General features: G+C 31.5%; 1 protein-coding gene across 2 annotated transcripts in view; it reads left to right on the top strand.

The window, feature by feature from the left end:
• The window catches only part of Vps51 (vacuolar protein sorting 51), an 86,102-nt gene that overhangs the window by 36,502 nt on the left and 31,063 nt on the right, over positions 1–18,537 (top strand). For both annotated transcript variants that reach the window (XM_075376232.1, XM_075376241.1), the window contains 4 exons: positions 3,154–3,297; positions 13,045–13,148; positions 13,894–14,085; positions 17,471–17,696. In XM_075376232.1, coding sequence (XP_075232347.1) covers positions 3,154–3,297; positions 13,045–13,148; positions 13,894–14,085; positions 17,471–17,696 — 666 coding nt within the window. The remainder of the gene's footprint in view (positions 1–3,153; positions 3,298–13,044; positions 13,149–13,893; positions 14,086–17,470; positions 17,697–18,537) is intronic.

The raw sequence follows: 18,537 nt of genomic DNA on the forward strand, positions 1-18,537 counted from the left end.
AAGAAGAAATCCACCATTGATGCGGCAAGGCAGGTGATTATAATGGCGGATCAGGTGGCCTCAGGGACATGGAAAATGAGACAGATCACATTATTGATCACGCTAGATGTGCGTGGTGGGATACGATGCTCTGGATGATCAAGGACAGACAGATCAGTCTGCTGCAGGACTACCTGTTTGATAGAGCGTTAATCTGTCTGATGGGAAAGGCAAATGAAATTTTAGACAAAATGCAGGGTCCCCCTAGGTGTTGGTGCTGGAACATGTTGCTCCTGTTGTGGAACATGTTCTATGGTGGGTTGCTCAGCTTGGACTTCCTGGGGTTCCTCCATCAGCATTTGCCGATGACATCACCTTATTGGTAGTGGCAAAGACAGAAGAGGAGGTAGAGATTGTTGGCAATGAAGCAATAGAAATGGTAAGTTATTGGATGAACCAAAAAGGATTGTCATTGCCACCAGAAAAGACAGGTGCAGTTGCACTGACAAGGAGGAGGTGGCTCTCTCCAATCGCCCGTAGAGTTGAGAATTATCAGGTGTGTATGCAGAAGGCCATATGATATTTAGGTGAATGGGTTGATCATAGGAGCATTTTACATAACATGTGCAGGAGGTTTGCCAAAAAGCCTGAAAAACAGTGCTAAGCTTTAGCATGATCATGGGAGTGGTGGCAGGACCGCGTACATCCAAACGCAGGATGAACATGCATGTCATCAATTCGGTACAGTTGGCATTCCCGTTTGGCGCTGCTATAGAAGTGGAACATAACTGGCATTTGTGAGAGGCAGTGCAACCTGTTAGCGAGCTTGACACGTTGCCCATAAATGGGGGTTCCTCTGACCCATCGGAAAAAAAAATTAAATAAATCAATGTTAATTAATGACAATTTCAGCTGAAGTGAGACATTGTCCAAAATTAGCAGGCCTCTTCTGTCATGTATTCTCATTGAATTTTTCAGTCCAATTGCTGAATATTGAGCCTGACATCCAAGCTTTTCAATTTGCGTACCATTCTACTTTCAGTTTGAACATATTGACATTTTTTAAACATCTTGCTCCAGCAAATTGTTTATTATTAGTGGTGGGTTTCTTCTTTAGCAACAAAATCATTACTATTCTTTGTTTTACTTTTTTAGTACCATACACATTACTACCTTAAACATCAATAACTTAGTCAGTAAAGCTCAATAAAAAAATCCTATTTCATTACCATTGTAAATGTCCTTGAGATCGTAGTCCATTATTAACGATAGCAGCTGTTACAAGCACTATGCTACTGTGTTTTCACCAATGGATTCACTTTCACCACACAAATCTTTTAAAACACTATTGTTTCGGCACCAGAATTTTTCCAACCAACTGCTTCTAGTAAATGTCTATTTGAAGATGTGCATAACTTATTGCTTTTTCTTGTAGAAGTTTACTGCTGATATATCATTTTTGTGCAGACACTTCAAATCAAGCTTCTTTGTAGGTTGAAAAGTCTTTTTTTTTGTATTTTTATTAGGATTTTTAAATTTTTTTTTCTTTTAAATTTTTTTGGATTTGTCTTTTACCACAATCATTTTATTCCAATAATTTTTCTTTGGGGATAGTCTACAGTCATTATCATCAATAATTTTTAATCATATTTCAGAATTTAATGTTTTGATTTTGTTTTTTTTCTGATGATTTACAGAGATTTACTGTGATAAAAATTATTAAAAAAACATATGAAAACACTAATGTGAAACTGAGACATATGATTATACATATAACTCAACTGAATGCAGTAGTGGCAAAATCAGAAGTGAAGTCTGCCACTGTCTGAATCACGTATTGTTTTTGTTTGCCTATGTAACATTAGAAGTATACGTTCTATAAACCAGGCTATAATAAATATCTTGGAGGGCATACGTGACTATAAAAATGAATGAATAAGCAGTTTATTTTTTACATAATTTAAATCTACATTTTCTTGGTTTATTTTTTAAATTAAATTTATTTTTGTAATTGATTGAAAAGTTTTTTTACTAGAATTGAAATCTTCTCTTAATCTGCTGTTAAATTTTTGATTATCATTTAGTTTTTTATCAAAAAGAAGCAACATTGCTTCTTTACCGTCTTTAATGAATATTTGATGGTTTTGGTTAAGTTAGGTAGTGTTCTTGGAGAACAATAATAACATTGTCATTACTGCAATTAATTTATGTTTCAAGAATAACTGGTCTTTTATTTTGGGGGGGAGGGGATTTGTATTATAGAAATTTACAGAGTTATCTGCTTTTTTAGGATCATTTCATCAATACTTTATTGTTCAGTCTCATCTTATTTTCATAGGCAGTGTGTAAAATGAATCATAATATGGATTTAATGTGCCCAAGAATTGTTATAACAGCTGTAAAGAGTCTATCAAACTTTGTTATTGTCTAAAGCAAATAACAGACTGCTTAAAAGATGACTGATAGCTAGCTAGTGAAGTTTCTGTCACATGCAATAGTGAATGCATATGCACAGAAATTTTAACTATTGTTTATAGTCCTTATCTTTAATACACATCTTAACATCACAACCAGACAGAGAGATAGAACTAACTGTGGTGTGATTGTGGAAGTAAAACTAAAGTGAAAATTCTGTATTATCTTAAAGTATTTAAGAGTGAGCATAGGGAAAAAAGAGAGATGCGAGATAAGTGAAATATTCTTGAAATGTGTGATGATCACTTATTCCACATCAAATTCATGTGGAATAAGTGTGTGATGCACCAAGAGAAAAAGGAAAGGTATTTGACATAAAATGTCCTAAAACTTACATGTACATTAGATACGTGTAAAATAAAGATAAGAAATATAAGCAGTTTGGAAATTTGGAGAATACATTTTTAAGAAATAGCATGGGAATTGCAAAGGATAATAAATGAAAGGGAATTGAAAAAGATTTGAGATCTCTTATCAGGTAAAATATGGTGTTTATGTTGGTTAAATAAATCTTGACATTTGTTTGAAAGTGTTGACCTAATTTTAGCATAATTTGTTAGAAATATTTATTGCAATATTTTTAGTAGTATTTTTTAAACAACTCTTATTAACCAGTGATTAGCACAGTGTTTAGAGTCTAGTAATTTCAATTCAATGTGTATTAACCATCTAGTTTAATGATGTTTGTCTTTTACATAGGCCACTGCAAAGGAAGTAGCAGAAAGTATAGACTTATTATTACAGTTATCAGAGCCAGCTGAACTTCTTTGCACAGAGTTTCTTAATCATTCAGAATCACGACTCTCTTCACATTTAGAAACATTAAAGATATCTCCTGGACAGGTATTATTATTTTATTTATTTTCATTTGCAACATAAATACCTTCTACATACTCAAAAATACGGAAGTGATACAATACAATGTATTATATAAAATATAAAATACTTTATATACATATAAAGCACACAACAATATTTAATTAATTTACTATGTCAATAAATTTAGCACCTTGTTATTGATAAAGATAATACTGTAGTTGCATATGAAAATTTACCTACAAAGCAAAAGCTTGACCATAGGTAGGAGTACTAGTCAGTACAGTATTTCCCAATACACATATACATATGCGCGCATGCATACACACACACACACACAAAATACATCACAATATTGATGTCGACCAGGTACGAGTAATAAGTATATTAGATCCTGTTTAAATTTGAAATTGACAACTGCTTCATTTAGACTAAATAACCATTGAATATACAATGCTTCATTTCATCAGTAGTCAAGGAGAAAATCCACTCCATTAAGTTAAATTTAAATTGATTTAGATTACAGTGATTTCTTACACCAGGCAGGCAATTGCATTGTAATTGAATATGAGCACAATCAACTTAATGGAGGTAACTCAGTACTAATGGAGGTAATAAGTTGGAAGCAGACAATAAAGTAATAAGTAGATATTTGGTTTTTAAAGTATTAAGAGTTAATTTATTGATATAAAACCATAGCTCTAAATTGTCCAGATTAGTCTGCAGTATAGTCTGCAACCTATCAAAATTATTAGATGATTATACTACAGCTTGCAAAAGGTGTAGCTTTACCATTAAATTTATGTAAAAACAAGTCATTAATAAAAACTAGAAATAGAGTAGGTCCAAAAACTGAGTTGAGGGACTCCACAATTCACATGAAGGAATAACCCAAAATTACGCTTTGACTTCTGCTCTCCAGATAAGATAAAAACCAATTTAAAAACTTCTAATTCCAGCACTATACATTTCATCTAATGAGAACAAATGATTAACTGTATTGAATGCTTTATGAATATCAAGAAATAAACCAGAAACCTTTTGCTCATCTGCTGATTTAAGTACAGAATAAAAGCTATTATTAACTCATGCGATACATATTCAGTACTCAGACCCTCCTGAAACCCAAATTGACATGACTAAAAAAAAAGACTAACCAACCTTTTTTAATTTTTTTTTCTAGTTTGAAAAAACTGAAAGTAATGAAATGGGCAGATAGTTAGTTGCCAACATCTAAAAGCCTGATTTATGAACTGGAGCTTTTGCCAATTTCAAGGCAAAAGGAAATTTATCTATAGCAAGACTATTATTAAATATAGCAGATAATATAGGGATCACCAAAACATAAATTTCCATAACCAGAGCAGAAGAGATATTATCAATACACGGACATTTACCTGCTGTTAGATGTTACATGTATACCCAGCTCATAATAACTAATAGAATTTAAAAAATACGGATTTAAGTGAAGTGGGAGAATTAAACTTATCATGATAATGCTACATCAATTTATCATTTGCAGTACCAGCGCTACTGATAGCTACATTAGATACTCCAACAAAGAATTCATTAAAAATATTAGCACTTTCACCTTTATTTCCATTTACACATATTTTATTTTTAATAGTAGACATAAGAATTTACTGGTTTATAATTCTCCATTGATGCCTGGTAGGTAATTCCCTCATATTTAAATTTTTTTTTTTAGCTGCCTTAATTGACACATTTTATCTTTTTTTGTAAATTTAATTCATTCAATCCTAATTTTGTGGTTAGGAGAATTTTTGTGCCATTTCCTATACAATCTGTCTCTTTGAGACATGGCAATGCACAGCTCAACTGTTAAACATGGCTTAAGCTTTTTGAATTTTTTAACCCCTGTTTTAAAATAAATAACAAATTTTGATTGATTAATTTACCCTAGTTTAACGTCTAAAAAGTTATTAAACTGAAAAGCATCATCATTATTATCAAGAATTTCACTCCATTCATGTTCATATAGATATGATCTTAATTTATCATAATCTAGAACTTCTATAAAATCCTTTATCAAATTATTTTGGATTTTGTCCTGAGAAATAGCTATGACAACAGCCTTATGATCATTAAAATGTGTCAGACAGCACTAGAAACAGTATGTTTTTATAAAATTGTTTTAAAAAAATGTGATCAATACAGGATGGCTTGTCATTCTCAATAAGTCTAGTATCACCATTAACAAAGGAATGGTACCCATTCATACTATTACTAAATATTGTTCACTATTACTATCTATTCTTTCATTAATACAGGTATTTATGTTAATATCTTATATTATAACAATACTATATGTAGGAATTGTAGGAAGATGGGCTTCAAGGCTTTTCAAAATCAAAGTCTTATTTTGCTTATTCAGCCATAAACACTGAGAGTATAAAAAGTATAACTAAACTATTGACATTTCAAAATAACGTTTGCATCCAGTAACTCATAATCTACTCTCATACAGGTAAAACCCTCCATAACAGATACAAACACAATAACCCCAGTAGCTTTAGAAAAGTCACTGCACCACAAAAAGGCGTATAACTAATTTACATAAAGAAGTCTCATCAACTGATCTTAGCCATATCTCACATATAACGATAACATCTGGTTTATTCTTCCAGCAGCTTTAAATGACAAAAACTATCAAAATTTTTGTTTAAACTCATAATATTTTTAGTGAATTATTGTTGTTAATGATAATTAATGTTCTGTTTTGTACAAATTAATTAGACAGAAATTGTGAGTTTCTGGCAATCTCAGTTCATGAGTGCCAAAATTTGATTATGATTCAGCTTTCATATTATGGTATTGTTATCCATTTACTTCAGAGATTATCATTTGCCTATTTTTTCTTATTTTCCATTAAATTATTACTTTCTCTCCGTGAAAGATGGATTGATGAATGGAAGATATGAATGTGCCCACAGAATAATAATACTCCTTTGTTATCATAAGCCAAAAATGAAATTCTCTTTTTATTTGTTAATATTTTAATTTGGATAATGGCCTATTTGATTATATTACTCAGTATGTATAATTTGCAATAAGTTTGAAACTATCTTTTACTAATAATAAAAAAAAAACTGTATGTGTAGAAAAATATGAATGTGCATGGGAGGTACTATCTCTCTACTCCTTTATTTCCTTGTGGAAATTGAAATTCTGTGTACAAACTACAGGAAAATAATGATTATATTTATTTTTTGTTTACTTATATGGAACACTCCAATCATTTTTAAAAATTACTTAGATACTAGTTTTTCAAAATTACTAACAAAAATGAAAATGTCAAAGAGTTATAGAGGGAATATATGTTTCTTTAGCCAGTTTAGGAGAATCACATAAATTTAATAATTTTCTATTAATCCTGTTTAAAAAATTGTAGCAAAATTTTGTTTTCAGAAATTATCACAAAATTATAACAAATTTTATTTAAATGTACTAGACAATGTAAATTTATATATATATTTTAATACAGAAATTGAAAATTCAAACAATAAAACTAAAATAGCATCGAATGTAGAAAAAGAATTAAAGAAACATTTCACATAGCATAAATGCAATAGTAGAATTATTTGAGGGAAATCATTCAAGCGAGCAGTACTATTATTACACATTAACTTTTTCAGCACTATATGACATCATGGAATGCTCTATTCATGGAATTTCATACTGAATGATTACAGGATGTCATAACATATTACGTATAATTTTTAAAAAAAATTTGTATTTATAACCTGAACATCTTAGGAAAAAAAGCTACTATAACAGGAATAACATGTTATACATTAATGTGTAACTGAACTAATCACCATAAAAAAATTGTTTTTATATCTTTGACCATTTTATTTTTCTGTGGCTGAATTTTCAAACTTTCAATTTTTAAAATTTCATTGACTGTTGAAAGTTGAAAATACACTTTAATTAACTAAAATTATATTTACCATGTTTCATGTATTCTTGTCAACAGATAAGTTATTAATAAAATTTCATCCTGAAACAAAATTTTGGTAGACCACTGATTATTTGTAATAATCAGAAACAATAAATGTAAATTAGTGAATATGAATATGAATCGGTCGTAAGATGCCTGGTTTAGATTTACTGCCAAATCAAGTAATCAAGGTAGCAGCCAGGGCCAAACCAGAAGCATTTCTAGATGTATACAACAAATGTCTTACAGAGGGCATTTTTCCTCAAAGGTAGAGGCGCCAATGACTGGTATTGGTACCCAAACCGGGGAAGGACCCCACATTACCATAATCATATAGGCCCTTGGCGATGATAGACATGCCAGCCAAGGTCCTGGAGCGCATGCTTCAACAGAGATTAACAAGTGCATATGATAAAAGACAGGATGGCTGGAGTGGGGCTCGTCTTGGCACCAGGAGGCTGCTGTCATATCTACAGCTAAGCAAAGGTTGACCCTTGAGGGAAAGAAGATTACATCCAAAAGGGCAATAAAGTACCTCAGAATATGGATAGATACCAGACTCTGGTTTGGAACCCATGTTCTAGAAGCCTCCGAGTAATCAGAACAGGTAATGAACCTGATCTTCGGCTTTCTGCCAAACCTGGGTGGTCCATCTTGTTGACAGAGGAAAATGCTAGTAGAAGTGGTATACTCCACCCTGCTGTATGGAGCAAAGCTGTGGGGTGGTGTCACCAGATGCAGGTTATACAGGGCCAAAGTAGAATCCTTACATAGGAAGTGCTGTGTAAACATCTGCGTACAGGATCATCTTCAGCGAGAAGGCAGAAGTCCTGGCAGGAGCACTTTTGATCGACCTGGTGATCATCCTATGGAAGAGGCTCTGCAAACAGAGACCCCTGACCACCAGTGACAAAAAATAGGTTAACAACAGATAACTTAGCTCCTGAAACCTGGCAAGAGCGATGGGATCAGTCTATGAAGGGCTGATGGACCCATCAGATTGTCGGAGACATGAAGGGCTGATGTCGGAGGCCACATGGCATGCTGGGCTGTGATCTCGCACAATTCTTGGCAGGCTATGGCACAGGCTATTTTCCAGGCATACAGGTTTAACTTGGACAATAATGACACCTGCCCTGAATGCGACGAAGAGGCGGAAACAGCCTACCACATATTTTATCAATATGCGAGGTTTGCAAATGCCTTATAGGAAATGCTGTGTGCTCTTGAGGTCTCATAGAGTATGTTAAGGTCTCATAGTGGTTTGAAAATAATTCAAAGATTCATCAAAAAGATAATGGAGGAACTGTGTGCCTCGGAAGAGTCCTGCATGAGAGTAAGATGCTGGAGGGGACAGAGAAGGACAGGTTTACAGCTGAGTGTCTAGGGAGGGGGAGCCCCCCAACCATGAGAGGGTTGCCTAGGTGCGATGAGGCTGTGGACACTCTGTCCCTGTTCCTGATAGTGGACTCGGTGGTAAGCCTCTGACTGTATGAAAGGAATGTAGTGGTAAGTTTTTTGTTGTGTGGACTGATAGTCTGTGTGAGAGATGCCAACAGTTTTTGTGTGGAGTGCACTCGAATTGTGTTTGTTAGGGCATTAGTGCATAAGGTGTGTGAGTAAGCATGCTGTGACACGGTGACTGTCTCATTACATTCCCAGTGTTTTCTCCTGAAACCAAGTCTTCCTGCATTTTACTTATATTTCTCTACTTGTGTCCTGAGACTGTGCTTTCCATCTTGTATCCCTTAGGTGTAAGTGTATGTTTTGTTTTGTTTTCATCTGATTTAGTATTAATGTTTAAACTGCTTCTTACTTATTCCATTGATGCTGGAATGTGTGGGAGGGTGCACTACTTACGTTCGTAGTATTAAGTTTAATCTATAGTACTAATCCTTATGTATGATATTTGTCACATTACTGTGTGCTGTTTATTTACTTTATTTCTTCTAAATGACTGTGATGAGTATGGATTAACCCTGACATACCATTTTGTGTCTTGTTTTCTCCATGTGTTCTGTCACTCCTCATTGTTTGTTGAGTACGAGGTTTCATTGTCTCTTTGCATTTTGTGTTAGATTAAGATATTTTATTGATTGATTTGTATGTATTTATCTTTCTCATTATGTACTTATTTAGAATAGTAAATGTGCATGACTGAGAGGGCGTATTACTCCCTTCCTAAAGTAATGCTTCTTTAAGAAATCCCAGGAAGGATGGGTAGCCAGAGGTGAGAGAGGAGTTTTAGTCAGTAGGGTGCAGACATACATAGGCTCCAAACAAGTCGTCGAACCCATGCGAGTCCGACACTCCCCTACTTGTGGGGGTACGTAAAATGTATTTCTCCAACTCATCGTTAAAAAAAAAGAAAAGAAAAAAAGTCCATTCTCAATCTAACAGATCACAGTTATTCAGAAATTTGTTATATCTTTGCAACCGGTCTTCTGATTTTCAAAATTCAAAGGGATATTTGCTAGTGTAATACAAAATCACGATTGAACCAATCCAGAGCAAAAATTAACTGATATACTCAGAAAAATTGAGCGGTCTGCTTGAGCCCAATGAGGTCTCACAAACAGTCTGTGTAGAGTTTGATGAGAGTATGATTAGAGGTAATGCTGTGACATCAGATTGAGGATTAAGCTCACTATTGTTAAATTTGATGCTTTAGGGGAACAGGGCAAAGAAGAATGGCATATGTTGCTACTAATATTGTGCTGGGCTATGATGGTGCGTAAACTATAAGACAGAGTGCTCATAGATCTGAGCAATCACACCTTTACCCAGGGGGCAGGCTTTCATAGCACTGAGTTGCGTGAGACAATCAAAAAGTTTAGCTGTTAGTTGTTAGTATCCCAGAAAATTGCTGTATGATCTCCATGGGAGGGGGGCGGTTCTGAATAGTAATGTTCTATATTAAACAACTCTGAATAGTAATTATCCTATAATGAAGAGTGTCGTCCCCCAACTGCATTTAAAAAGTTTTCTTGAAGGACAGAATTTTCTTATAGATGTAAGACCTGGTGAGAACTAAACAGCCTTAAATGCTTGCTATTTCTACAGCATGAAAAATATATTTAAACTAATTAATACTGTCTTAAAGTTGATTGGTCACCCATTAATTTTATTTAATTAAATACAGCATAGTGATGTTTAGTTCTTTATTTCCATACCTTGTTTTCTTCTTTTTTTTTTGTTTTATTAGATTTATTACCCTCTTTTAAGTTAATTAATTACTTCTATTTTTTAAAAATATTTTGGCAGTTCTGTTTTTTAATTTTTATAATTGTTTTTATTATTAAATAAAATTAAATCTATCTTCTGTGGTCTCCTGCCTCCACAGACTAATTTTATAAGGTAACATAAGTGGGGTTTGTGTTGTAGTTAGTTACAGAATTACATATATCTTTTAAAATGTAATGCTATGTAAAAATTTTACATAAATTTTAATTTTAAAATGATGTTTGTGTGCTACATTGGATGTTGTGACTTGTAATTAAAATACTCTCATTTATTTTTAAAGATGTTGTGTTATACAATAGTTATTGGTATTTTCCCAAGCAGTAATGTTTATTTATTTTTTAGTAAAATTTTCAGTATAAATCAATACTTAATATACTTAAAAAGAATTCTTAGTAACTTATTCTATTCTTACCTATTTATTTTTACTTGATTTTTGTTGAATCTCTGAATTACTGATAAAAAATAATAAGGTTAAAAGCAACTTCCTAATAGCTTAAATAAAAGTTTTGTTCCCAACAGCACTAATTTATTGTAAGCAGTATAACATTGTAGATTTGACATTTAGATCATTTTATTGTGGGGCAGATTTACAACTAAGCCAATTGATATAAATCTACTTTATGGATTTATATCAATTAGCTTTGGGGTAAATCTGTAAGTATCATGTACTATTACATTCTTTATTCCCAGTTTTGTAACAGCTTTACTCAGTTGACCTACTGCAGGTTATTAAACTTAAAAGAGGCCCCATCACTCAATAGCTTATACTAAATATATATTTTTGTTGAAATGCATAGGTGTGAGATTGGTAAAATATTGGTGTAACTGGAGCTGGAGTGGGTAAGACTGTTTATTTATTGCCTGCACATTTGAGTATTACTAGTCTGTGTCAAGGATTGGCTTTTGAAGAAAGTTGAGTAATCGTGTGTTATTTGTTAAAATGTGATTAACTGTTGAAGAAACTGTATTTGTGATGGAAGCTTATTTAAAGATGAAATTCCAGGTTGTGTTGGTGAAAGTTTAGGGAGAAATCAGTGAAAAGTGTCAGTTTTAATGACACAGGTCATACAGGACATTAAAGTGGCAGCTAGAAGATCATAAATCTTTGTGGAGACAAAATCAGGAAAACAACATTTCACTAGGTTTAGCCCACACTGCAGGGAGGAGGATGCTGAATTGTTATATGTATCAAATGCAGGTTTTCCATGAGCTAACTGCTGATTATGCTAAAAGGGTTCACTACTGTCAATGGTTCAAGAACTTCATTAGAAGCAACATTGACATTTTATATGAAGAGTTTTTCACAGACGAAGCTATGGTTTAACCTTGCTGGGTATGTTAATATTCAGAACTACTGGATCTGGGGTACTGAAAACACACACATTTTCTTTGAATCTCCTGTACAACCACAAAAAACAGGTGTGCGGTTTCAAAGTGACAAAATAATAGGGCTCATATTTTTGAAAAACTGTGGTTGCTGCTGTTACCAAGAAAATATCCAACAGTTTGTAGCCTTACTGCAAGAGAATTGAGCGTGACTGCTAGTTGCAACAGAATGTTGCCACTTGCCATATAGCTTGCTCTACTATGGAGATGCTGATTTTTTGGTGGAAGAATTATTTCTAAAGGATTGTGGCCAACAAGATCCCTTGATCTGACTAGTCCAAACCTCTTTCTTTGGGGTTATTTAAAGAAATTGTTTACAGGAGCAATCCACACACCTTGCAGGAATTGAAGACAAACATTACCAATTCCATCCAGGAAATGGACATGGTAGAACTATCAAGAGTAGCCAGAAACATATTCAAACATGTTAACAAGTACATAGAAATGGATGGACATCAGTTATAACACCATCTGTAAATTATTATATAAGTGATTGATTATTTATGGACTAAATTAAGTGATGGTTTTTTTTTTTTTAAGTTGAACGCTGTACTTTCAACAAATGAATATTAAGATATTTGCATAAAAATTTTTTTCTGTGTGTAAAATAGCAATAGCGATATTTACTCATTTTATTTTAGTGACTGCAAAACATCAAGACTTATTAAGTATTTTATATCTTAAAGGGGGTTTATAATCTTTATTATCATCATTATCTTGACAAAGAAAGTATTTGTATGATTACAGTGTTTAGAAGGGAAATGGTCTCACCTGTATGTGTCTATTAATATTTTTGGTGTTAATTATTGATGATTTCTATTGATTCAGTGATTTATAGGAAAAAATGAATTTTTATTTAGACATAACTTAAATCTGAAAAGTAATTACACTAAATTTGCGTGTTTTATGGATGTGGGAATGATTCATAACTGAAGCATTCAATTTCAATTTGTGTTATAATTTATATTTGTCAATAAATCCTGTTATAACAGGAAGATGAGTAAATGTTACATCACTTTTATTATTAAAAATGGATAACAATTAATCATTTTTGTCCTTCTTTGTTGAAAGTTCTTTTTTGATAATATGAGTAGTAAATAAAATACTGAAATTTACTAAATATTTATATTTTATTTGTACTTGCAGGTATGGAGGCATATTTGAATTACTGATATTTGTTTCAGGATATTATTGAATTTGTGGACCTAGGGAATAATGGATTTTTAAGTGATCTTTGTTTCATTGCAACGTCTTTTAATGAAATGTTTGTGAACAGATCAACTTACAAGTAAGTTTAGGAATGACTCACTTTGTTAAATATTTTGATGGATTAATATGTGTGTTTTTCAAAATATTTTATTATAATCCATTATCATTTTGTTGCCCAGCTAAGGATAGATCTCAATGGCATTGCCATCTGCATGTTACATTTCATTGCTTTTGGAACAAAAGTAAAAAAAAAAAATGAAAAAAATTTAGTTTACTAATACCAATAAAAGTTGAGTTCTAAGCAAATTAGAAAAAGATGAGAAATAATGGTAATTAGAGAACATTTATTCGTAAAAGAAAATAGGGTGAGGAAAAGGATATTTTTAATCAGGATTTTTATCATCTGAGATGGATATAATTGAAAAAAAATGCATCCCCCTTTATTCAGTTTCATTGATATGCAGAGTATCATCTTCAATTCTGCCCAATTTTTTGGATACACAACATAATGTATTCACTTTAATGACATACCTCATTACTTCAGTGTAATATATTGATTGTTTTTACCCTTTTGTTAGGGTTCTGTGACTACATTTCTGGTCTGTAGATTTGTTTATTTCTTCACTGGTTTGCTCTCTAAATTTGGTAAAAAAATATAATAGTGTGGGATACCATGGGTCATTATGATTTATATATTAATAAATATTTAAATCATTGTTTCTGTTATATATTAGTTTAGTTTATTTTATTGATTATCAGTGTGATTATTATTGAATGAACCACCAAAATAGATAATTAAGACACTGGATTATTATTTTTTTCAGTGATGATGAAATGGCCAGTAAGTTAGCTGCATTTGTGAAGAATAATATGGATCGTTATTTTGAACTTGTACAGTGGAGAGTTGAATTAGAACAGGATGTTGGTGATACTGGTATGCTGGTTCGTGCTTTGGACAGATTCTATAGACGATTAACAGCTGTTAACACTCTCAGTTCTGATACCGATTTTGTCATGTAATTATTTTTATTATGAGTATTGTTATTATTATTCTTCTTTTCAGCATGATTTTTTTCATTTTAATACTCCATGTATTCACCTAAAAATTGCTATACATTTATTCCTGTGGCCCTAAACTGATTTTCAGATAGTTTCTACACATTTCTGATCATCTAAAAAGATCAGATCTGTTTCTGACATCAAAAAATTGACATTATGAATGACATCTTCAACACTATTAATGTCTCAGACAGTGATTTTTAAGCAAAACTCAAAATTTTATGTTTGTGAGCTGTTCAACTGTTGACATTTTTAACTGTGACATCTTGTGATATGAAACAGGAAACATATAATGCAGCTGTATTGTAGTAACATTATGAGTGCTGCCAACATAAAAACCAAAAATTGTCTTATTGCAATAGCTATCTTAAACTGCATGAAGCAATTCCAGGAACCTTTTGAGTCTACTTTGTACAGTTAAATCTAACCCAATTCCTTGTAATCTGTATGCAGTCACTGCCATACCTAAAAGCAAACAGTCTAGTTAAAATATCCTCAATTTTTTAATAAAAATTAAGCAAAAAAGTGATGGGACTATGAAAATTTGCATGTTTACTTATTTTATGAGGAATTTATGAGTCTGTAGGATGGTAGTTGGTTAATGTATATAAATTATCTTAGAATCAATGAATATTATATATAATTTATATATTTTATTTGAAAAAGTGTGAAGTATAATAGCATAAATCAATTTTTCCAAATTCCAACATATTTAAGTATGTTTGGTTCCTATCTGTAGCCCAAGCTATAAGATGATTTACTAGTCTTTATAATTTTATAATATATAAATGTTATAGTACAAGGCGTGTTTCAAAAGTGAGGGCCAGTTGGTAACAACATGAGAACAGTTGAAAAAATTGAAAAATTTATTAATGGTTTCAAATACTTACATATTTACTTTATTTTACTACATAATCACCATTTTGTTCCAAACACTTTTGATATTGTGAAGTTTCTGTGATCTTTGTAAGTACTTATCTAAATTTTCAGCACCCATTGTGCATACAGTTTACAGTAGCCTAGAGTGTCAGTCACCATTTTCAACAATGTTGCCTTGAAATTTCTGGAAATTCTGGAGAAAGATTGCTAATTGTAAAGCTATGATTTTTTCTCACTTTTGCATTAACACATTCAGCGAGTTCATCAGTCTGGAAAATAGGCCTGCCATTTCTCTGTTCATCGTGAACATTTGAATGGCCTTAATTAAACTCATGACATTGCCTCATTTTTCCTTTACTCGTTGTGACAGGCCCATATATTTCGCACAGTTAACAGTGAATTTCAGCAGCATTATGTCCTCTTGTATTTAAAAAAATATTCACTTATCGAACTTTACAACTGGTGGGATTTGTTATTACCATACTCATTTTAACGCACTGTCTTGCAAAGGCAAACAGCAATGAATTGATAGCAATGTGGCGGTTACATGTGTAACAGACCACTTAAAGCTATTGCACATGCACAAAGCAATCAGTTTACTCATCTGCCCTTACTTTTGAACAATGTCTTGTATGTAGTTATCCATACTGCCACTCCTGTTTCCCAGTTATTACTTTTATTTTTTATTTCCATAATGAAGTTCTGTTTCATGGATATGTTATTCTATTAGTAACATATCCATGAATAATAATAATGAATTAATTTCATAATTTAGAAAATAAGTCATTCTTCTGAATCCAAGTCTGTTGCTGATAGGATGGTTATAATCACATAATAGTGTGAGATCTACTTGAGTTGCTTTCAAGTTGACAACAGATTTATAAATATGCTTTTTACAATCGGTGATAGTTCCAGGAAGTTTATGACTGTTTCTTTTTCTACTTCAATTACAATTGTGCTTTTTGGCATCAAGAATTACAATATTTAAGAACAAGTCAGTTTGCTTATTTTTATCTTTAATTATGGAAAAGGAATCATTCACCTTAGCACCCATAAAAGATAACATTCTAAGAAAAATTAATTTTTTGGATAAAATTTATTGTTTAAAATTTTGCATTTTTAATTCACCGAACACTACCAACTCTTTTCCCATCAATATAAACTATTTAATATTAATGAATGCATTGCAGTATTGAAAATTATTTTGAGTATGTTGACTTATTATTTTTATAACATCACTTATTTCTTTTAAACTAGAATTTTTGGAATTTATAAGATACTTTCTATGATTTAAAGCTTCAGTTTAAGGTGTATTGTACATGTTACCTAGGCAAAGGAGATAGCACTTTTTTTTAAATATAATGATATCCTGAAGGGATAGACATTTAATCAGTTAATTTTTATAATAGTTCACAGCTGACTGATGCATTTGCTTGAAAATGTATTTTACCGATTAAAATAATTTAAAATGTCTTCAGGCTTTATATGTAAGTAAATTTTAATTTATAAATTACTGAAGTTTATAAATTGTATGGAGTTTGGACTTCATCAGCATAAGTGTATAATTTTACACTTTCTTTATTTAATAAATAAAATAATAAATCTTGCGTAATATTCTATTTATTAATAATTTTTTTTTAGTTTTCTTTTTTAAATGTTTCTAAAAATTGTTATGTTTTCAAATCCTAAATATATACTTGATGTTGGAGGCTAGATGTTTCCTTGTACTCATCTATTTTTAATATTTTCCTTAGGTAGCTAATCTTAAATCTTTTGAAATTATGCTTTTTCTTAGCTTTTTAATTATGCTTTTTCTTTTACTGCTTAAATAAAAAAAATGGAGATATCCTGTGCTGTGTAACTCAACAGCTCTTTTTGTCACATTTTATAAGCTTTCTTTCATTGTTATTAATTTTCTAAAAAAATTGTTCTTTGATCAATTCATTAGGATTTTTTCCAATTAATTTTTTTTTTCAAAAAAATATCAAAAACTCATAAATCTCTTTATCCTCATTAAATTTATTACTCTTTCAAATCTTTCTTCCACCTCTTTTAAATCTTTTTAAAAAGCAATAGGGTAGACTACTATGCCCTGGTCTCACTTCATTTTGCACCTACCTTTCTTTGTCTTTCATTCTATTATATGTTTACAGTTTTTATAAATGTAGCTTTGTGTTTCTTCAGCCTTCTGTCTAGAATTAATCTGAGGGTTAAACTACCTTTTATTCAGTGCTCTCAAATTGGACTTCATTTACACTTTGTATCTCTTCTCACGATGTGTTTATTTGTAAATTATCATACAAGTTTAATGAGATAATATTTTTTAAATTTATAAAATCTGCTGTTTTTTGTGCTAAGAGCTTTTATCCATTTTATTTGATTTTTTTACAATTTTTTTAAATAAGAAGGCTGCTAATGGCACCTGTCATATATTGTGAGCATAATTTTTGTTTTTGTGAATAGGACTGGGACAGAGATAGTAATACGTGCAGGCCGTAGACAGTGTCGCTCTCATTTGCATACATTAAAAGCACATCTTGCAGATAGCCTTACTAGTGTAAGACAAGGATTGGCAACACCACGACTTTCATCATCAGAAAATACAAATGCTGGAATTTCTTCTGAATTATTAACTTCATTTATTCTTACTACTGTAGAAAAAGTGAAAGGAGTTTTACAGGATCTTTTAGTAAGTCAACTTATTATGATGCACTAGAAGTATAAATTATGAAAAAAAGTAATAAATTTTTTGTCTTTAGTTTAGATTTAAAAATCTGTTAGTGTACTTAATTACATTTATTTCATTATCATTTACTTACTCTAAATGATTATAGATCAGACTGATATTGTTGGCACATTACAGTTAATGTCAGATCCAGATTTGTATCCAGCAGGTGATTTGTATTCATAATTTATGATTAAATTTGTAGATTAATATGATATAAAATGTGGCTAAATTTATGACTTGATAAAGATGCTTATTAAAATAAGTATTATTCAAACAGAATTTTTTTTTAATTCAATTGAAACACGCAAGTTCCATTGCATCAAAAATCTGTTTGTTATGATCTTTAAAATAGGAGTTCCAAGGAAAACTAGTTCACACACAGAAGCTCTTGCTTGTTTTGTAATATAGTGATGTAATTTCCACCAGTATTGGGTTTTTCACATACATTTATAGTAACATTACATTTCCTAATGGCATCTGATGTAAAAATTAATATTCTAACACGAGATTGTTTTATGTAGTGTCACTACTGTTACATCTGCTGTATGTTCCATAGACTTCTACAATTTTGTTCTTAATGATTACTTCTTTATTCATATTATAAGTTGTAGGGTGTATTCATATGTTTGTTGTCCAGAGTAATAGCAAGAAACTACTAAACTTACTGAGAAATTCCTACATTGTTATAAAGCTTACCCCCTTCCCATATGTTATATCCTCTTTAGTAATAGTTAACCATCCTGCTTACATCTTCATTGAATAGGATTAATAACACATTGGTAGAAATAATGTCTGATTGTGA

This window comes from Lycorma delicatula, chromosome 1, assembly GCF_047948215.1.
Source record: "Lycorma delicatula isolate Av1 chromosome 1, ASM4794821v1, whole genome shotgun sequence".
NCBI classification, from domain to species: Eukaryota; Metazoa; Arthropoda; class Insecta; order Hemiptera; family Fulgoridae; genus Lycorma; species Lycorma delicatula.